The following is a 20,322-nucleotide window of genomic DNA, read 5'->3' as shown; positions in this document are numbered from 1 at the left end:
AGGAAGAGGCAGTGGTAGTACAACCATGCATGTCAACAGACCCGTTTCAGCCAGGAAACGTCCAATGTTTTTAAGCTCAAATGGGCTTTATTTGATCTGTCTCCTGTCTACAATCTCCTCTTTTTCAATGTAACTCAAAGGGGAAAATCAATACCCCCTTTTTTTTCCAAAATCTCCCTCTTACCAAGTTCAAAATGTTCGCAAGTATGGTACATTGAATCATGGTAGGCAGGAGGAATTGGGGTAGGGACATGGACTCGGATAACAGAGGACAGGAGGGACATGGAGAGGTGCACCAAACTGACCCTGCAGAGCAGGCATCAGGGTCTGCAGCAGCACAATACACCACACAGCGCATGCGGGACGGGAGTGCAGCACAAAATTCCATAGAAAGCAATAGGGAGGGGACAGGACCATGCACATGGACAATAGAGAACAGATGGGAAAGAGGCAATGGTAGCTAGCTGACCTTAATGGACAGACAGGAGAGTAAGCTGCAGCATAACAGACCATAAAGGGCAGGAGGGACGTATCAGGGGCATTACAATGGAACAGACAAGCCAGGAGGGAGGGAATAGGGGGTCTGCACATGGAAACAGAGGGCTGGGGGCAAGGTGGCAGGGCAGGAGCAGCAAGATGACCATGGAGGTCAGGCAGGATGGGCACTAGAAACAAGACACACCATGGAGAGCAACAATGAGACTATAGTGGCATACACACAGACCATGGGGGGAAGGTGGGAGGGGGTCAGGGGCAGCTAGCTGACCACACAGGGAAGGTGGGAGGGGCCATGGCAGCACAGAAGACCATGCATGGCAAGTGGGAGGGTTAGTGGCAGCACAATGGCTATGATGGGCAAGAAGGAGGGTGCAGGGGCATGCACAAAGGACCATGGAGGATAGAAGGGAGGGTCAGGACCTGGGCACAGACAAGAGAGTTCAGGGGAAGGGGCCTCACAACAGACCGCGCGGGGCAGGCAGGAGGAGCAGTTGCAGCACAGCAGATCAGGGAGGGCAGAAGGGTGTGGCAGTAAAATGGACCATGGAGGACAGGAGGAAGGGGATAGGGGCATGGCATATGGACAGGCAGGGTGGAGGTGGCAGGGACAGGTTACAGTCATCTGACAATGCTAGGCAGATGGGAGGGGAGTGGCAGCTCAACAGAACACTCAGAGTAGATAGGAGTGGCAGGTCCATGGAACATAGTGGGCAAAAAGGATGGAGCTGGGGCATGCACAAAGACATCGGAGGGCAGGGGGAATGAGAATAGGGGCAGCAAGCTAAGCACAGAGGCTAAGCAGGAGGTCAATGATGGGCCATAGAATTGGGCAATGGAGGGCAGGAGGAGTGGACTGGTACATCAGGCTAAATGGAGGGCAGTGGCAGCACATCAGACCATGCATGGCAGGAGGGAGGAGGCTAGTCCATGGATTCAGACAACAGAGGATAGGGCGGAGGTGGATGGGGCAGCAAGCTAACTGTTCAGAGAAGGTGGGTATTAGGAACTTTATTGTTTTTAAAATGTGTGTCTGTGCGAACTACTTAAAATATGAACAAGTATGCAGCATAATCTCACTTTTATTCAGGAAGAAGAGGACGTTTGTGACTGTGACTCCGGGCTCACTTGGCAGAAACACCCCCTGACCCTCCACCCCCATCGCAAAATGTAATGCCCGTGAAAAGGGTAGGTGGACGCAGTGTTATATAGAACATAGTCCTGAGAGCACGATTGAAAATGAAAACTAGATGTAGTATATGGTATAAACTATGCACCAAAAAGTGTGATATAAGATGAACCGGGGCGTGAAATATAATATGCAATACATTGTGCGCAATGACAGATTCATTGGAGAGCGCGAGATAGCACAGGCACTAGCGCGTGCTATGCGATATGCGCCTTGGAGTGTAATATGCACAGGGCAGTGTTGTGTAACATAACTAGTCTCTAAAGTTGTAATATAAAATATGTGCTGGGGAGTGTAACGTTGAATATGCACTGTGACAAAGATATGGATCCCAGATTATAATATGTATGGCATAGCGCTGTGCGTTATAACATACACATCGAGGAAGGCACGTTAGATGGGGCAATATAACCCGTGCGAAGGCAAGTGTGGCATGACATATTCACGGGGTGGTGTTACAGTGCACATGGGCTAGAGAGGGTCATAGCATACGCACTAGCTGGTGGAATACAACACAGAGGTGTGAGGCAATCGGCGGGCACTGGTGGGTGTAACACAGCATTGGTCTCAGCCAGGAGCACGCTGTGACTCTCAAGTGAGGTTCGTCTCCTTTCCAGAGAGTAAAATAAAAAGTATTACACATCCGGCGGTGGATGTGTTTTTTATTAACCGTGAGGGGGGTTTCTTGCATAGTTTGGTCGAATTTTTGTCGAATCCCCTTTGAATGGCTTGGTGTGCGTGTATATTAAATGTGCCCGTCAATAGCTACCCATGTTTGTATAAATAAACGACAAGGGTGTCTACTTGGAGAGTACCCACCGGCGGGGGCGCCGTGATTAGGCACGGTAGGGCGTCAGACACGTCAGAGCTTCACTAGCGTTGTAAATACATTCCATGTGGATTCATTGTATGCATAGTCGACTTTTAATGAATATCACGCAAATCATCATGGTGATAGGTACATACGGTTTGTCCACCATGTCCTAGGTGTTTCTATAAATATATATATTTTTAAAATAATAAAAAACAAAGGCCGACCCCGGGGGATGGGGTCCCCGGAGCCATAAGTGGCCTGAGGAGGGGGGCAACGCAGTCCCCTCCTAAAGAATTTAAATTAAAAAAAGGCCATGACCCGGGGGTTGGGGTCCCCGGGGCCGATTAAGGCCTTGGGAGGGCCAAATTTATTTTTTTCAACAAAAAAAATTAGGGTGCGGGCCCTGGGGGATGGGGTCCGCAGGGCCAGTAAATTAGAAAAAGAAGGGGGGCCACACAGCCCTCCTTCTTAAAAAAATAAAATAAATAAAAGACCGGCATCGCGCTGGAGGCCACGCCCCCTCCTTGCAGCACTCTGCAAACGCGCCCCCTGGCCAGTTGTAAGTTGGGGAATTAATTCCCCTTCAATACTGAGGGTCCCTGAGGGCCAACTAGCCCAACAGGTATCTCCAGTGTGCGCCAGGGAGCTGCATTGCAGACAGGTGTTCTGAGGCCACGCCATTTTTTTACACCTCTATGCAACGCAGCTCTGTGGCGCTTACTGGAGGTACCTAGTGGGCTAGTTTGACCCTAGGGACCCTTAGGATTCAAGGGGACTTAATCTCTCAACTTAGAACGGCCACAGGGCGCATTTACACAGTGGTGAAGGGAGGGGACGGGGCCTGAGGTGACGTGTGCAAACACGCCCTGTGGTGTGTTTTAAGTTGGGGAAATAATTCCCTTTCAATCCTGAGGGACCCTGGGGGCCAACTAGCCCACCAGGTGCTTCCAGTAAGTGCCCCTGCTCTGCGTTGCAGACAGGTGGTGCAGGCCGTGCCCCTTTTTACACCTCTCTGCAATGGCGCTTACTGGACGTACCTAGTGGGCTATTTTGTCCCTAGGGATCCTCAGGATTCAAGGGGACTTAATCTCCCAACTTAATAAAAAGGCCACAGGGCATGTTTACACAGTGGGGAAGGAAGGGGACGGGTCCTGAGGTGACGTGTGCAAACACGCCCTATGGCGCGTTTTAAGTTGGGGAAATAATTCCCCTTCAATCCTGAGGGCCCCTGGGGGCTAACTAGCCCACCAGGTGCTTCCAGTAAGCGCCACTGAGCTGAGTTGCAGAGAGGTGGTCCAGGCCGTGCCACTTTTTACACCTCTCTGCAACGCAGCTCTGTGGCGCATACTGGAGGTACCTAGTGGGCTAGTTGGACCCTAGGGACCCTCAGGATTCAAATGAACTTAATCTCCCAACTAAAAACGCCCACAGGGCGTGTTTACACAGTGGTGAAGGGAAGGGACGGGGCCTGAGTTAACGTGTGCAAACAAGCCCTGTGGCGCGTTTTAAGTTGGGGAAATAATTCCCCTTCAATCCTGAGGGACCCTGGGGGCCAACTAGCCCACCAGGTGCTTCCAGTAAGCACCACTCCACTGCGTTGCAGAGAGGGGGTCTTGGCCGTGCCCCTTTTTACATCTCTCTGCAACGCAGCTCTGTGGCGCTTACTGGAGGTACCTAGTGGTCTAGTTGGACCCTAGGGACCCTCAGGATTCAAGGGGACTTAATCTCCCAACTTAAAACGGCCACAGGGTGTGTTTACACAGTGGGGAAGTGAGGGGACGGGGCCTGAGGGGACGTGTGCAAACACGCCCTGTGGCGCGTTTTAAGAGGTAGTTTTAATCCCCTGCCCTATTATATATCAGGGGCTTACAGAGGAGGTCATGCTGATCACAGGGGGACCCCAATGCATAGTGTTCCCTAGTGTATGTAGGTGTTTTCACTGTATTCTGAGTGTCTTAACATAGCACTGGCTCTAGGACTGGTTAGTCAGACTCAGTTACCACCAGTATCCGTCTGAAAAAATTGAGGGTACAGGATGATTTTGCAACAAGGCTTCTTTCGGCTCTTCTGTTTGTTCTTTCTGCACGTTATCCTTCTTCCTGCACTTTTCTTCGTCTTTGAGGACTTCTGTTGCTTCTTTCTGCATTTCTTTCTTTTCTTTCTGTGCGTTTTTTCTTCTTTCTTCACATGTCCTATCTCTGTAGGCATAGTTAGAAATTAGCATTTAAAAAACCTTTGAAATTCACTGAAAAAACCATAGGTTTCAGGCATGTTATAGTTAGGAATTAGCATTTAAAAAACCTTAGAAATTCACTGAAAAAAACATAGGTTTCAGGGGCGTTATAGTTAGCTGGATTTTCACTCGTACAAAACCATTGAAATTCCCCCGTTATAGTTAGTTCAGCTAACTATAACTCGCGCGCCCGCAATGCACTGCTGATGACGTCACATATTACATCACTCATGACATGGTCAGTGACATCACTCATGACATCACTGATGACATCTCAAATGACATCACTAATGACATCATCCTTGTGATAGAGTGGCAGACCTCCTCTTCCCCTAATATAACCTTTGATACACACATTCAAAAATAGAAACTACAATGTTCAAAACAATGGACATACCAATACCAGTTACAACAACCTATTCAGTAATTCTAAGATCCACATACACATCCACTAATTCACCAACAGTCCTATACAGTCACTCATCATATGTACTCACACACCTATACATCCTGTTACACAACGCCACTCATCCATAAAGTTATTCACACATAGTCACTCAAGCTAATAAAGAATCAAACATCCATTTACTTGCATATACAGTTATACACACACCACCACACTTACCTCTACAGAAACTTACACATACTTAGTCTTTTAAACAATCACTTATAGAAACACATACTTATTCATACAGGAACTCTTTCAATCTCTCACTCTCACATATACTCACTTATATACACCAATAGTCACATATACTAGTTTAAAACATATGTAGTTACTCATAAAGACACTATTGAGACAGTCTATCACTCACTAACACACCCATGCACACACCCATACAGTCATGCACACATGCTGTCTTCAACACATACAAACAGTGAGTCACTCATTCATGCACCTATGCACTACGTAATAACCCCCACCGAACCATACAGACACTCATACTGATACTCAAAAAACCAACTAATAACCTAAATAGACACTCATGTAGCTACTCACCAACCCATGCAGCCACTTATACACAAAGTAAGAGACTGATACAGATATTTACACATTTAAACATTACTCACTAAGCCATGTATTCACTAAGATACACTTAATCAGGCAGTTATACAAACAATCTTTCAAAAACAAATCATCCATTTAGACACTTATATACCCATTTACTCTTCCATCGACCTTGAGATATACATATATAAAACATATGTAATTTTCAGAAAAACACACATTCACTGGATGATGTCATCAGTGATGTCATTTGAGATGTCATCAGTGATTTCATGAGTGATGTCACTGACCATGTCATGAGTGATGTAATATGTGACGTCATCAGCAGTGCATTGCGGGCGCACGAGTGATAGTTAGCTGAACTAACTATAACGGGGGAATTTCAATGGTTTTGTACGAGTGAAAATCCAGCTAACTATAACGCCCCTGAAACCTATGGTTTTTTCAGTGAAGATATATCTGCATGTCTGGCGGCCGAAACACGTCATTTGGACTTATGATGTTTGAATAAGCGACACTTACCTGCATCTTTGCTGTCGGAGTCTGTATCCTGTTGTTGCGCCACATTAGATGGTCGCGCTGTGGGAACTTATGGATATAAATACACCGCTCTTTCCTTTTCAAACGAAACCTTGACATTTCCTTTGTTCTAATCCTAAATTGAGTTTTCCAAAATTGTTTCGACCCTGTTTTTCTTCAATACCATTTTTTTTCGGTGCAATAAAAATTATGAATAAAACTTCTCACCATTGGCTTTAATTTAATTCCATTTGTCAGTGAAAAGTTGAAAGACATCCGGATTGGTTTTACCCTGCGCACGCATTATCACCACCATCCCGCCTACTTCCTGGCCGATTTATGTGCATTTGTGCTACAAAGCCGGTCTTTAGTTTTATAGCGAATGCACATTAAACCATACTTTTAAGAGCAGTTTTGAGATCTCTTGATTAACTAGAACAGTTTGTAAGGTCAAGTGGCTTATAGTAGCGGTGTCATTAAAATATTTTTTTCTATTCCTGATATATGCATATCTTTACTGAATACAGGGCGTATTTCTTAGCTACCAAAAAACAAGATAGTGAACCAAAAAAATTAAAACAAAGGTTTTCTTCTCTCCTATTTTTGAATAAACATTTCCCCAAAAATGTAGAGCCTTAAATTTTTTGTTTCTGATGCGTGTCTTCATTGCCTTTCTGGAAACTGCCATCCCTTAACTTGTCTGGTGCACGTTTCACCATCTACATCTCCCGCCAATACGGATTTCTGAAAATAAACATACACGAGGTTTAGCACATATTTTATGGTAACAGCGTTTACGCAAGTTCATCTGCGTAAGGGAGGACTAATTATTTTGTATTTATCATTTTTCACTACAACGCTTCCCTAACACTTTAAAAGATAAAACTGTAAAACGCGTTTCATTAAATTTTTAAGCATTAGTATTTTTTTGTACTATGTCCTAACAGTCGATTTTTGCTACTTCACCTACTTCAAATACAGTTATTTTACTAAAAATACGAAGCCCGAGGTGTGCCAGCGTTTGTATTGGAGCTGGTGTTTTCTACGCCCCTCATAAATAAGCAGACTGAACTAAGGGTGCAGTTACTGGGGCTTAGGGCGACAGTGTGATATTTTACCACACTTTTTGGTGAAACAGTTCAAAGTCAGGCATAGAACCCGAAAGCCCCCGCTCCCCCTTTTGGGGAGCTCGAATCCAGCCGCTCAGCCTTGTTTGTTTAATTGCCTTAAACTGCAACTTTCCTTCGCCTCCTATCACCCGGGTTCTGAGGGATTAATTGAGTGTTAACGCATTTTATCTTTTCACAAACAAGTCCAGGATCTCCTGTTGAACGTCTGTAATCTGGACTAATTACCTCTCCCTGGCTCTGAGCTGCAATTACCTCTGACTCACCACAAATTCCCCCTGAACAGAAGAAGCATTGAAATTGCAATAGGTCTCGCCTTTTATTAAGTTAAAGCCATTTGCTTTGCTATACAATACCATTAGCAAAGCAAATGGCTTTAACTTAATCAAAGGCGAGACCTATTGCATTTTTAATGCTTGTTTCAAGCAGTTGCCAGTTCTAAATCCTCCCATCATTTGTGTTTGAGAGCTTTGGCATGAAGCATTACTTGAGCTCCTGTGATAAGTGAGGTGTCAGGTATTCTAAGGCTATCAGGGAAAGCAAAAGCCATGTCTTTTTTTGCTCAGGACTGAATACTTTGGGATTGTTCACTCTCAGGTCTCCTTCTAAAACCATTACATTTCAACAGGAGAATTCTAGGAAAGATCCCTCAAGAAGTGCTGTAAGTGTAAGTCTTCCTCCCTTAAACTTAGCTCCCAGTTCAGGGACATATTTGAATGTCGGTCGTTTTTCTCCCAACTTCAGGCTCGACACACTCTTTGAAGCCTGTTCTGATCTTGGAAGAGTTGTGCCTGCCTTTTCTGTTGCTTTCGGCTAACCCACAGCCAGTTGCAACTGTTACTCAGGCCATGGTCCACACCTTTGTTCCACCTTCCTCTGATGCCCCCACTGGGCCCAAGTTTCCTTCAGGTCCACTGACTGATCCTCTGTCAGCAGCTCCTTCTTCAATGTTGGTTGATCCTATCGAAGTCACCCAAAACAGCTTCAGCATGACGCTGGTGGCCTTGTTTTCCACAAGGCCTCTCCTGTTGTCAAGATGCCACTGCTCTTAATGCTGCTGACTCTGGATTTGATGACTCCTGTCTCTAATATGCAGCCTCATTTGAGGATGATGGTTTTATAAACTTCGGCCATGTGCTTACGTTTTCACCAGGATAGATACTTATTCTGATTTCATTAAGTTGCCCCAAAGTGTTCCGCATACTGATTAATATAACTGTGGTGGATAATCTCTTCTCTCCTTCCTATAATGATGATGATTATCTCTACATTGATTTACAGAATGCCAGTGGATTAGATAATTGCCTGAAGTAGTGTTGTATTCCCCCTATCCCCCAAATCTACTGGTCCTTCTCCAGAGAAGGTTAGCCCCTTCATAGCCTTCATCTGAAAGGCAGCCAAAGTACTGAAAAGTATTCTTCCTTTTGAGGAGTCCAATGCTTATGTGGACAAAACAACAGTTTTGTCCACTTAATGTGGCTTTCCTCAGTGCTTGTGGCTTGGGACAGACCCCTCCTTTGCTCTAGCTGCTATTTGCCAGGGAGCACTGTGATAAAGGCCAACCGTAGGAGACCTAAAATTCTTTAATGCCCATGCCTTACCTGAAGTATGTTGCAGCAACAAATGATGGACGTAAAGCTGAACGCATCAAACATTTACCCACAGTCAAGAGTTCTGGGTTAAATCCATCGATCTTTTGCTCACTACGCCACCCTAGTCTGGACCCAACCATTTGCAAATCAGTCTTGACCCTGCTCCTCATGGAAACAGTCCAGCCCGAACTGCCATGTGGGGTCCTCCCTGGACCAGAAACAAGCATCCTGGGACTGGTTTTGGGGTATCACCCCTTATCAGCCAGGCTAGTTTGAATCCAGTGGCACAGCAGGCAAGGGACCCACGTCTGGGCATACCCATCCCACTTAGGGTGAAAAATGCTACAGCAACAAGTGATGGACGAAATGCTGAATAAATCAAATATTCACCCACAGTCAAGAGATCTTGGTTAAATCGTTCTTTTTCACCTCAGTTTGGACCCAACCATGTGCAAATCAGTCTTGACCCTGCTCCTCATGGTCAACTGTCCAGCCCGAACTGCCAAGCCGTGTCCTCCCTGGACTGGAAAAAAGCATCCTGAGACCTGTTTTGGGGTATCGGCTTAAGTTTGTGGCACAGGCCATCTCTTCTGAGTAGCCATCTAGTGCCTTTCTTTGGTTTGCCCATGATTAGGAGCCTAAATGCATTTACTCTATGTTTGCAGTCCATTGCCACATGCTTGCTAGGGAGCTTCTTCCTAGCACTTGCTGAGATGGCCCACCTGACGATAATTCGTCTCCAGGACTAAATGCATTCCTCTTTTGCGCATCTCGAGAAGACAGATCATGATATGACCACATAAATCCTGGACCCTATGGTGGACATGGCTGACTCCATGGCAATATCCATGGACTCTTCTGTTGCAATTCAGCATTATGCTTGGGTATGCCCCACCAAGTTTTCTGATCATTCTTGTTTAATCTGATTAACCTGCCTTTAATCCAATTTCAAACAGAAATGTGTGATCAGTGGTGGTGGCGTGCATAGGTCACATATCTATTTTCTGGCAAACTGGTGGACATTACTTTGGACCATTGTGTTCTTCAGATTGTGTAGAATGGTTATGGAAGATGAGAAATCTACAGGTAGAGTATCCACCAGAAAGATCTCAAGTGAAAGTAAATAGTATTCTCATAAAGCAGCAAAGAGATGAACGTTGTTAAGTGAGAGTGAAATTTATCTCCACTCTAAAGACTAATGGGAAATGTCTGTAGCCATTGTCTGGTGTTGGGGATGGGAGAGTGTCTAAGTGTTATATCATGTGGATTTAGGAAAAGGATATCTGTATACCCTAGAGAACCAGTAGGTTGGTACCTAATAAATCCCACCACTTCCCCTCAGCATACCTTCTGGTCCTTCAAGGCATCCTTGCCACCTGCTGTCCTCAGCAAGGGCCAATTAACCCAGGGTGATGTTATATTGCATCCTCCCTCCACCTGAAGAGTGGAAGGACAAAAGCCTTCTCTTAAGGATTGGTCTGTTCAGATTCTTAGCGACAACATAACTGTGATGTGTCTGAGAAAGCAGGCGGAGTGTGTTCTCATCCCCTATCCCAGGAAGTGCTGCGGCTCTGGGCCTGGGCTCAGGTGAATGGAATCTGGCTGCTCCCCTAAAGTCTGGCAGGCTCCTTGAACGTGGAACCTGACAACCTGTGTCTGCTTCTTATTGCAGACCACAAGTGCCACTTCACTTGGATATTGTACAACGCATCTTTGCCCTATGGGGCACCCCTCCAGGAAATCTCTTCACCATTTTCAAGAATGAGCATTGCCTCTGTTTTGTGCCCTCCAGTTTCCATTTGAAGGCGCTCCGAGAGGTGTGTTTCTACTGACCTGGGGCTTTCCCCTGCACTATACGTTTCCTTCCATACCCTTGATCACTCGAGTACTGAGGAACCTGCTCCAGAAGCAGGCACAAGTGATTCTGGTTTCCGTTGACTGGTTGCGAAGGGCGTGGTATGCAGATCTTCTACACCTCTCTCTCTGTACTGCTTTTCTGGGATCGCCTGTAGCAGTCAGAGGGGAAGTTTCATCACACCAACCTCCAGAGCTTCCACCTTCATGACTTGAGATTGAGCCGGGCATATGAGTTTCTTTCTGTTTCCACCAGAGGTGGTATACACCATTCTGGCAGCATGCTGGCCCTCCTCTAAATCTGTTTATGCTGGATGGTGCAGCAGTTTTGTTTCCTGGTGTTCAGGGTAGAATATTGATTTCCCTAAAGTGCCCTTTTCTGGTGCGTTGTGCTTTTGTGGGTTCAGCAGGGTTGTGCTGTTGGCATGGATAAGGAGGAAGTTGAAGCCTTATCAGCTTTCATTTATTTATATGACCAAGTCCCTGATCGTGTTGAGGTTTTTGAAGGGGTTGTTTTATATTTTCCCTCCATCCCCGTTCTTTATGCTTTTGTGGTACCTTAACTTCATTCTCACTTTTCTTGTGGAGATATCGTAGCTGATGCATAGCAGCCAGTTGTAGCTTTTGACATTGAAAAAGTCATTCTTAATGGCTATTGTGTCAGCTCTGCACACATTTGAGATGCAAGCACTGTCGCCGACCCCTCTTTAACTCCTTCTTTACAGACAAGCTGGTTTTGCAGACCAGATGCAAGCATCTTTTCACCCGAAATCCGCTACTCCGTTTTATGCGGATCTGTCCATCACTCTTTCCACGTTTTTCACTCTGCCACACTGCACCAAGGAGGAGGAGAGGCTGCAGAGGCTGGGCCCTTGTTTTGAGGTCAGCTGCTATTTCGACAGCATCAGGGAATTTTGACCTGATCCACATTTGGTGGTTATGTGAGCACAAAGAAAGGCAGAGCAGTCTAGAAGAGAAATCTATCCTGGTGGATTGTGCTTTGTGTTAAGATCTGTTATGCTCTTGCCAAAAAGGGTCTTCCAGAAGGTGTCAGGCCCCACTATCCAAGAGTGAATGTGACATCTTCTGCATTGTCTTGGGGATGCTCATTCCAGGCATATGCCCGGTGGCGACATGAGCATCAATTTACATATTTACCAAATAATATTGGTTCCATTCGGAAGTGAAAAAGGATGGCCATTTCGCTTGTTCCATGCTCCAGTACTTTCTGTTGTGACCATTCCTTCAGATCCACCACCTTAGTGGTGTATTGGTATTGTGGTGGTATCTATTCTGAACTTGAGGAATCTGCAGGTAGAATTTTCCATCAGAAGATCAGGTTACTTACCTTTGATAACCATCTTTCTGATTGATACTCTGTTTACTGGCAGATTCCTCATCAGTTCCACCCACCTTTTCCCCTTACTAAGTAATGGCCAAGGTTGCCACAAATTAGATTGTAGCACTGCATTTCCACTGCCAATATGGGCTTGGAACAAATGGATGAGCAACGGACAACAAGGTGCCAATATATGACTTGTGATGTCAAGTCTGATGTGGTACCCGATGCTGAGACAAACACCTACTGTACTGTAGAGTATTAGCTAGAAAGATCATCACTGAAGGCAAGTAACTGGTTTATTTTTCTAGTTAAATTGCTCAGAACAGATGTGTGCATCGTTACTTATTTACTATACATTTACACATTGCACCTTCGGCATACGTACATGCTCTGAAGATATCTAATTGGTGCTTTATTGTATTAATTAGTCATACTTAGTTGAGGCTTTAGTGGGATGTTTTGGGGTACAGTAAGTTTCCTCAGATGGCAGAATATTTCTCTTACTGTGTGATCCCACTTTCTCTGAAAGTCTTGTGCCATGGTTCAATTAACATTTTCCATGAATCTCATACTAACTCAAGAAATGTCATCCCTTGAGTTTGTGTGAGAGCAATAAATAGTGGTGGATGAGGCTTTTCTACATAGGCACTTAACTAAGAATGGTTGTTCCCTCGTTCTTTCGCATCATCTGAGCTGACTGCAGTTTTGAAGGCTTGGTTACTTTCAAGGTTTAAAAGCCCTCTCTGGTAAGCTCAAGGAAGGACACAGGCTTGCAAAAATTGAAAGTTGTTGTAAGTCTTCTAGTTAGTTGTTTAAGGAGTTTGTTCATATTTGTATTAGTTTGTGAATCTTTGATATTGTAATTGTCAACACGTAATTATGACCATCAATATGTTAAAAAAATCTATATTGATCAACTAGCCATGGGCTGGTTCTTGGAAATGTTTAAAAATCTAAAATATTAACTGAAATAAAAGTTATCATCTGAAAGCTTGCTGAGTATCTTCCATCGAAAAGATATTTTTTTTTATTGGGTGACCACCAACTTTCACCATAGTTGTTATACTTAAATGCTTTCTAATCTGTATCCAAAACAAATGCAATAATGATTGTTTTCTTTGTTTCATAGGGACAGATGGTCATGGCTATCGCCTTGTTGATTGTCTGGATAATATCTCCAGTTCCACGCAGCTTATCAGGAAGTACTTCAGTTTGTTCAGATTGTCACCAGACACCTTTAGGAGCAAAAACCATACTTCATTTTGGGATACCTCAGAATTGAATGACCTTATCAAGTCAATGATAAAAAGTGTACATGCTGAACGTGACAGCAAGGTTTTCAGATCTGAGATCAGTTCTGTTCAAAGGAAAACCAAAGGAGAGCTATTAGGAACTGATGTAGCAATGAGGACGTATCAGAAGAAAGGAGTGCCAAAAATAGTTTTTCAACTGAATCCTCAGACTGTAACATCTATGGAATTTTCGCCTAGTGCGATTCAGTGGGTGTGACACGCTCCTATTTGAGACTTCCTGCCTGCACTGAAATCGCACACAAGAATAATGTATCGACATGCTGCAAAAAAATATAGACTAATTCCAGTTTTGGGAAAGAAAGAAAACATGCCTGCTTTTCGACTGCTGCCAATGTTTGCAGATTGTGGTGGACAAGAAATGGACACTGCTGTGGCTTGTCATTTAGAAGGGGATATGATATCAAATTCAATGTGCTCCTCCTAAGTAAGAATTCCCAATGGATTATTAAGAAAAACTGTCCTATGATGGCTTTAGACAGATAGCTTTGCTTGTGTATGTGCAAATATACCTGTCCAATTATGTATTTTGAAGTATTTCAGATTACAACACCATGCGGTGCCTTACAACTTCTTGTGACATATTTGAATTACAAAATTTAATCTTGAAACTGAAAGATTAAGTAAGATGTAATTTCTCATTTTGATGATAATAGGTGCTCGTTTATCTATGCAGCTCTGGTCATTGACACCACATTAGAAGAAGGCGTCCTTTCTAGCCCATCATCTTTTCCTGTTGTTTACATAGACTTCAAGGGTCACCTGGTAGCAGTCCTTCTTGTTACTTCTTGCCTCAACTCTGCATTTGCGCTTAGCATTTCTTGCCTGATAGACACATAAATACTGTAGGGATTTCTAAAGTTGAGGTAACCTGGCTTCTGATTTTATATCAGCATGATACATTATTGAACATTTTGGTTCAACCATGTGCCAAGGGTGCTAGAGGACCATTACTGGGACAACATTCAGTTTTCTTCTTCTCACTCGTGCCTTGATTTTCTGCCTGCAACAAATCGTCTTGGAAGTAAAACTCGATATAAGGCTTTACTTACCTGTGCTTAGTCTTTGCACCACAAATGTATTGCTCAGGCTCTACGTTGATTGTGTTGTGCCTAAATTTACAATGCAAAAATCACAAATTGTTAATGCAGGGTACTAGTACAACGAAGAAAGTCCTGATCTGCACTTAAAAAAAAAAAAAGTAGGGCAGTCTTTTGAAGTAGCGCCTTCCCTTTTAACACTTAGCAGCGATGTATTCTTAACTCCTTTAGTTTAATGATGGTGTCTCTTACCTTTATTGTGTTAACTCCCCTGTTAATTGCAGTGTTGAGCCACAAGTCAGTCTGTGACATAAGAGCCACGTGTCCAGAGTATGTGAGTCAGTACTAGAACCAGCATTTCCCCGGGTGGGCAGTTTTTAGCTGGTTTGAAGTACAGTAGGATGTTTTTCTGCACGTGTATCAATTTGTGAGTTGTGGCTTCCATCCAAGCCCTGCTCTGATAAAATTGATTCCAGCAAGGTGGTACTTGTAGTCAGTAAGCAACTTTTAGTTGGCAGTGCCTGTTTTCCAAGGTCAGCATACCTTTGAAGCTACTACCTCTTTGCAGTGTTGCGTCACTGCTAACATTGCACAGAAGTCAAAAACTTGGAGCTGCTATAGTTTAGCATACTTTGCTTATATATTCAACTTATACAACTTCAAATGACAAATCTAATGTCCTACTGCATTCCCTTCAAATGGATACCGGGACTTTACCAGAGTGGGCTTGTGTTATCTGACCTGCTTATTCCAGCCACTCTAATTCCTTCCTCTTCCAGACAGGAGATGTAAAATGCATTGATTAACAATAACTGATCTGGAACATTGTGGTTTTCTAATGCTTGCCGCAAATCTGCTTTTAGAAGATTGTCCTCAGCACAGTCCCTTCAATGTTTAGCCTCAGGGCTTTCTTTCCATCCTTGTTTCTCTGAAAGTAGGTCTGCAGCATTATTTTTGAGATTTCCTACACTGTCACTTGGGGTTCTCACGTCTACAAACCAAAAAACAATTTACTACTTGGTGCACTTCAACGGTTAAACTATTTTGATGTTTGCCTGATAAAGATGAACCTTTACTCACTCACGTAGTCTAAGTAGCACCCTTAAAAAGCTTCTGATCCTATGTTCGACCATAGTAGTATTTTTGGCTGATCATTAACTTTGTCAAGGGAATATGTGAGATTGGGCACTAACTGCAGATTGAACTTGCATAACATTTTATAAAAAATATTGTGCTGTAGCTGCAAACACTAACTCTGCAAGGTGACTATAGTATCCAAAATGAGTGCCATTAAAAAAATCAGAGTTGCTGCCACATCTTCTTTACCTCCTCTGTGTCTGGCTACCACAAGAGTCAAGAAGCATACACAATTTTTCCTAGAATCACATTGTTATGACATTAGGTTTGAAGGAATAGGTTCTGGTTAACACAAGCTCAGAGGTTTGAGTAATAATGTAATCCAGGGTGGAATTATTTTTCTAACAATTACTTTATAGGCTTTGAAATATGCTAGAGTTTTTAAAACAACTTATTCTTCTTTCCTTCCACCTCGCCAATAAAGATTTCAGCACAGGACAAAACACACACAGAAATTTCATGATCTTAAACCATTGCACATATTCTATGTGTTTCTGGACAAGTTAATTTTGTAGGGTTATTGACTCTGAAGAGGTGGATTTACAGATCTTCTTAGGAAGGATGGGGCTCGAGTGGAATTTAAACGCTCACAAATTTATAATGTATATATGTGTGTTGTTTATATGTGTGTGGTTTTATTTATGTATATTACGTGGTGTGTATCTAGCATGCTTTTCCCGTCTTCCACATGGCCGATCTTTGAGTTAGTGAAAATGTCTGCTGTAAATACCTGACCACCAGCTGAAAACAAAAAACTATTCTAATGTACAATAGTTGTAGACCTGGGCAATTGCTTCCAAGGATTTAGAGATTTTCATTTAGGGTTCAATAGTCAATCGAGAAACCAAGCAGTATACAATGGGTTTCAAATGCACACAGGTCTCCATAGTCCAAGCTTTTGTTTTTGAAGATGTGCTGCATGTCGTGTTACAGTGCAATATTGGCACTTCTTAGGTATACAAGCTTTCAATCACTGTAAATAAGAGACTGAAAATGGTGAAAGTAGAAGAGGAATTAACTTGTACTCTAATGAATGTCCCTGGGATGCCATTCGTATCTTAGATATCCACCTGGCAGACATCACTTACTCTTCCTGGCAGACGTCACTCACTCTTCCTTTACCCACCTTCTAGGGGCTTCTCTGCATACCTCACTATACTACCAAATGTTGGAGCAGAGTGAACATCCATCTCTGGATTTCATTACTTGAGGATTGCATTGGTGGTAGCAGCCACATTGCCTTCGTCTCCACTGCTCATCTTTGCACTGATACCTACTAATATTTAGAGCATTTCACAGCTTCATTTAATGGTGTCTGTTACATGTAAGCCCTGGGGCTTTCTTTTTTCTTGTAAATCTTACAGTGCATGTATCTACACAAAGATGTATGTTTCAAACCTATCCCAGTCTGCTGTCCACTTTATCTAATGTGTCTCTTAACAGAAGTAATGGGGTGAGCCATTTTTTATTAGTTTTTCTTGACCACACAACAGTGTATCTGTGTTTATCACATTGGTTGGAGATAAGTTTCTCCATCATGTTTCTACTCTGTCTGGTTCTTTGACTCCTCAGATTCTCTGTATGAAACCAAAAAATGGTGGCGCTATCAATGGAAAGGTATGTGATGAAATACATTTCTCTTCCTCTGTCAGAAGGGTCCTTCAGCATTCTGATAATTTTATATTTCCATGTCTAAGCTGGAGAAAGGGCTAGGAAAAACATGTTAGTTCATAATTCCAAGTTAAGTAACTGAACTGATTTTAATTTAATCCCACCTGGCATGTAAATGAGATTACACACTGATAATGTAAGTAGTATCTGCATGTCAGTGAACTGCTGAAGTGTAAATTGTCACAAACAGAACACAGTATATTTAATGTAGCGCTCATATTTGTTCGCATGCCAGCTGCAGAGCAATCTTCACATGTCACTGAGGTACCTAAGACTATAACTTCCTCTTAAAAGTAATTATCTCAAATTCACAGATTTGACTTACAAAAGAAGAGTAAGTAAAGGTGGATTTGTGGGTTTAAAAGAAAAAGTATCTTTATAGATAAAATATTCTTAAAAAAGAAAAAAAAGTAATGTTTTCTCTTCCAATAATAAAATATTACCTGTTGACTTGGAGATTCAATAATGTATATTGTAATACCCACTTGTACAGACTGTTGTGAAATATACAGGCAACAGTAGCAGTTGTGTATGACCCAAATGCTCTATTGTAGAAAAGGAAACTGATTGCCCGAACTGTTATAGTTGTGATGGATGCAATATTGTGAAAGGGTATTTTAAAGCAATGCAGTATGAAATGTAATATATGAAGAATTCAGATGTAAAATATTTGCCTCAGGATTTTTACTGAAAGTTGTTTATTTGTGGTGCTCATTTGTATAACTAAGCACAACCTGTAAAATGCTCTCTTGTTATTTTTATATTGTCACAAAACAAGTAATACGTTCGCTCATATTTACTGTATTAAGTATACTTACCAAATATTTATGACTTATGAATCATGTATGTTAAGAAAATGTATGTATTTGTACATCTAAGACGTATGATATGGCCATTATCACATTCTTCAGATGTATAAAAAATGCAGAATATGTTCCATTGTAAATGTCGTGATATCGTGTTCATTGAATACAGCCTAATCAGACCACCATCAGACATAAAGGAAATGTGCTGTGCTAGCACTATAATATCTTTATTAAAACATTTTTTGTTACTTTTCGTGTTTGACAATTGACCCTAATAGTATTACAGACTCGGCACAGATCCTGTTGACAGGTTTAATGTGTTGGAAGAAATGTTTTGTGATGGACGTGTAGGCTGCAGTTGACGTGAAAGAGAAAAGTTGACCTCCTAAATTAATTGTAGGGCTGCTTTTGCAATAGTATTATGTTAGTATTAGAAAACTAAAAGCATTCTGTCGCATCAACGTATTGGTGTGTAGTTATCAGCATCAACCTCCCCATGACTGACCTATTTGGCACTTACATTCCAACTGACAGTAGCACCTTAGAGGTAGACTGGTTACGTCTGTTCTTCTTAAGATTGAGTTTAGAGAGTAAAAGCTGCTTGTTTTTTTGTGTTTGAGTTTTCTTTTCTTCCTAGGTTACCATGAAATGTGGTGGTTGATTTAGTCACATGGCCCAAGTTACTTCCAGGACAGGGTCTGCTTTGGAGGTGCTTATGATGAACCTGTTCTTTTGTTCTGTCCCTTGAGTTACTGTTTCATTGGTTTTCATAGTCATCTTTATTTAATTATCTTTTAAAGAAATTGATGTATCACAACCAAAAAAAACTAGAAATCTTAAAACAGATCGCCAAAGAGTTCAATTGTAGAAAAAGCAAAGCAGGTCGACATTGATTAAAATTATAATCACCTAAAATGGGTAAGATGTAGCGTTTACGTGGTACAGCATAAAAAAGTACAGAAGAACATAAAGTTCAAGGTGCATTGGGTCAAAAGCAGTCACGGGCAGTTTATCAAGGTCACTCACCAGTCATTGACAACTGAGAAAGCAATTAATCAGTAGAAAATATCTAATTTAAAACATGTTAAGACAAACTGATGGTTGTGAATGGCAGTGAGAAGTGGCTGAACCACATCTGTAACCTCTGTCAGTTCGTTTTTATTGACACTGAGTTTGGTCATCTCCTTTGAAAATCTTATCACTGATGAAGGACAAGCAATGATTTTTTAGGTCTCTTCTGCTCAGATTAAGTAAAACATCTGGTGAATCAAAATATTTGATGTGCCCCAAGTTCACACAAAATGTTTTACAAACTTAAATCAAAAGAATGTGCCTAAATGAGTTGGGTTTAAACAATTATCTAAAATCTTACTGTTTAAAATAGTAAAATCGCTAGTCCAATTCTGTAGTAGGGGATCTCTGTGTATAGTCATAATCTATGAATAGTCCCGCCCATGTGCGGGGACCCCAGAGCAATCAAAAATATCTCTTAAGCTGTCCTGCGTTTGCAGACCTGCAAAGACACTTAAGAGACAGACAAAATAATACAGCCTAATTACAACAAGGCTGCACTGGCCAGCACTTCCTCTGAAGTGAACACAAAAGCCAAAATAAAGTTCAAATGTCATCTTTATTCACATCTGACATCCTCCTTTATTATCACACACTCCCTTCACCAAAATCCCTTTAAACAATAGAGAGGAAGGGGTGGACAGACAAGCCCTATAGGCTGTCATTATGTGTCTGCTAAAGGGATACCGTGCCTTTAAGAAACTCTCCAGAGACCCCGGTATCCCAGGATGCACAGCCAAGACAAGTTACTTTCAGTTCTTTTTTCCGGCTCCTGCTAGCAGGACCCTGGAGCATTAGCTCTTCATTTTTTTGAGCTTTTATTCATTTTGAGTGATTTTTTTTCTGGATTTGGAGTTTCATTCGACGTCTTAGGCCTTTCTCTTCATTCTGCTGTGGTTTTTTGGCAGAATTTCTGCAGTTTGATTGCCTCTATACAATCGGAGCAAGTGCTTTGACTGCGGTAGGACATAAAGGCCAAAGCTGAAGCTCACAGAGTTTGTCTTCTGTGCTTGCCGGTGTCTTATGTCTTTGACACCTGTCTGTTTAGGCTTCTTCTTCAGCCCCTGGGTAAGGAGAGGGTAGGTCCTCTGCCACTTCCCATGCTGTGGCCTC

General features: G+C 42.5%; 1 protein-coding gene across 2 annotated transcripts in view; it reads left to right on the top strand.

Annotated features, from left to right (window-relative positions):
- Positions 1–14,685, top strand: part of KIF14 (kinesin family member 14) — a 624,724-nt gene extending 610,039 nt beyond the window's left edge. For both annotated transcript variants that reach the window (XM_085601461.1, XM_085601462.1), the window contains one exon: positions 13,304–14,685. In XM_085601461.1, coding sequence (XP_085457587.1) covers positions 13,304–13,683 — 380 coding nt within the window. In that variant the 3' untranslated portion in view covers positions 13,684–14,685. The remainder of the gene's footprint in view (positions 1–13,303) is intronic.
- Positions 14,686–20,322: the final 5,637 nt, after the last annotated feature.

This window comes from Triturus cristatus, chromosome 4_2 (assembly GCF_964204655.1).
Source record: "Triturus cristatus chromosome 4_2, aTriCri1.1, whole genome shotgun sequence".
Classification (NCBI taxonomy): Eukaryota; Metazoa; Chordata; class Amphibia; order Caudata; family Salamandridae; genus Triturus; species Triturus cristatus.
Note: the sequence above shows the minus strand (reverse complement) of the source record. Positions and strands in the feature narration are given on the sequence as shown.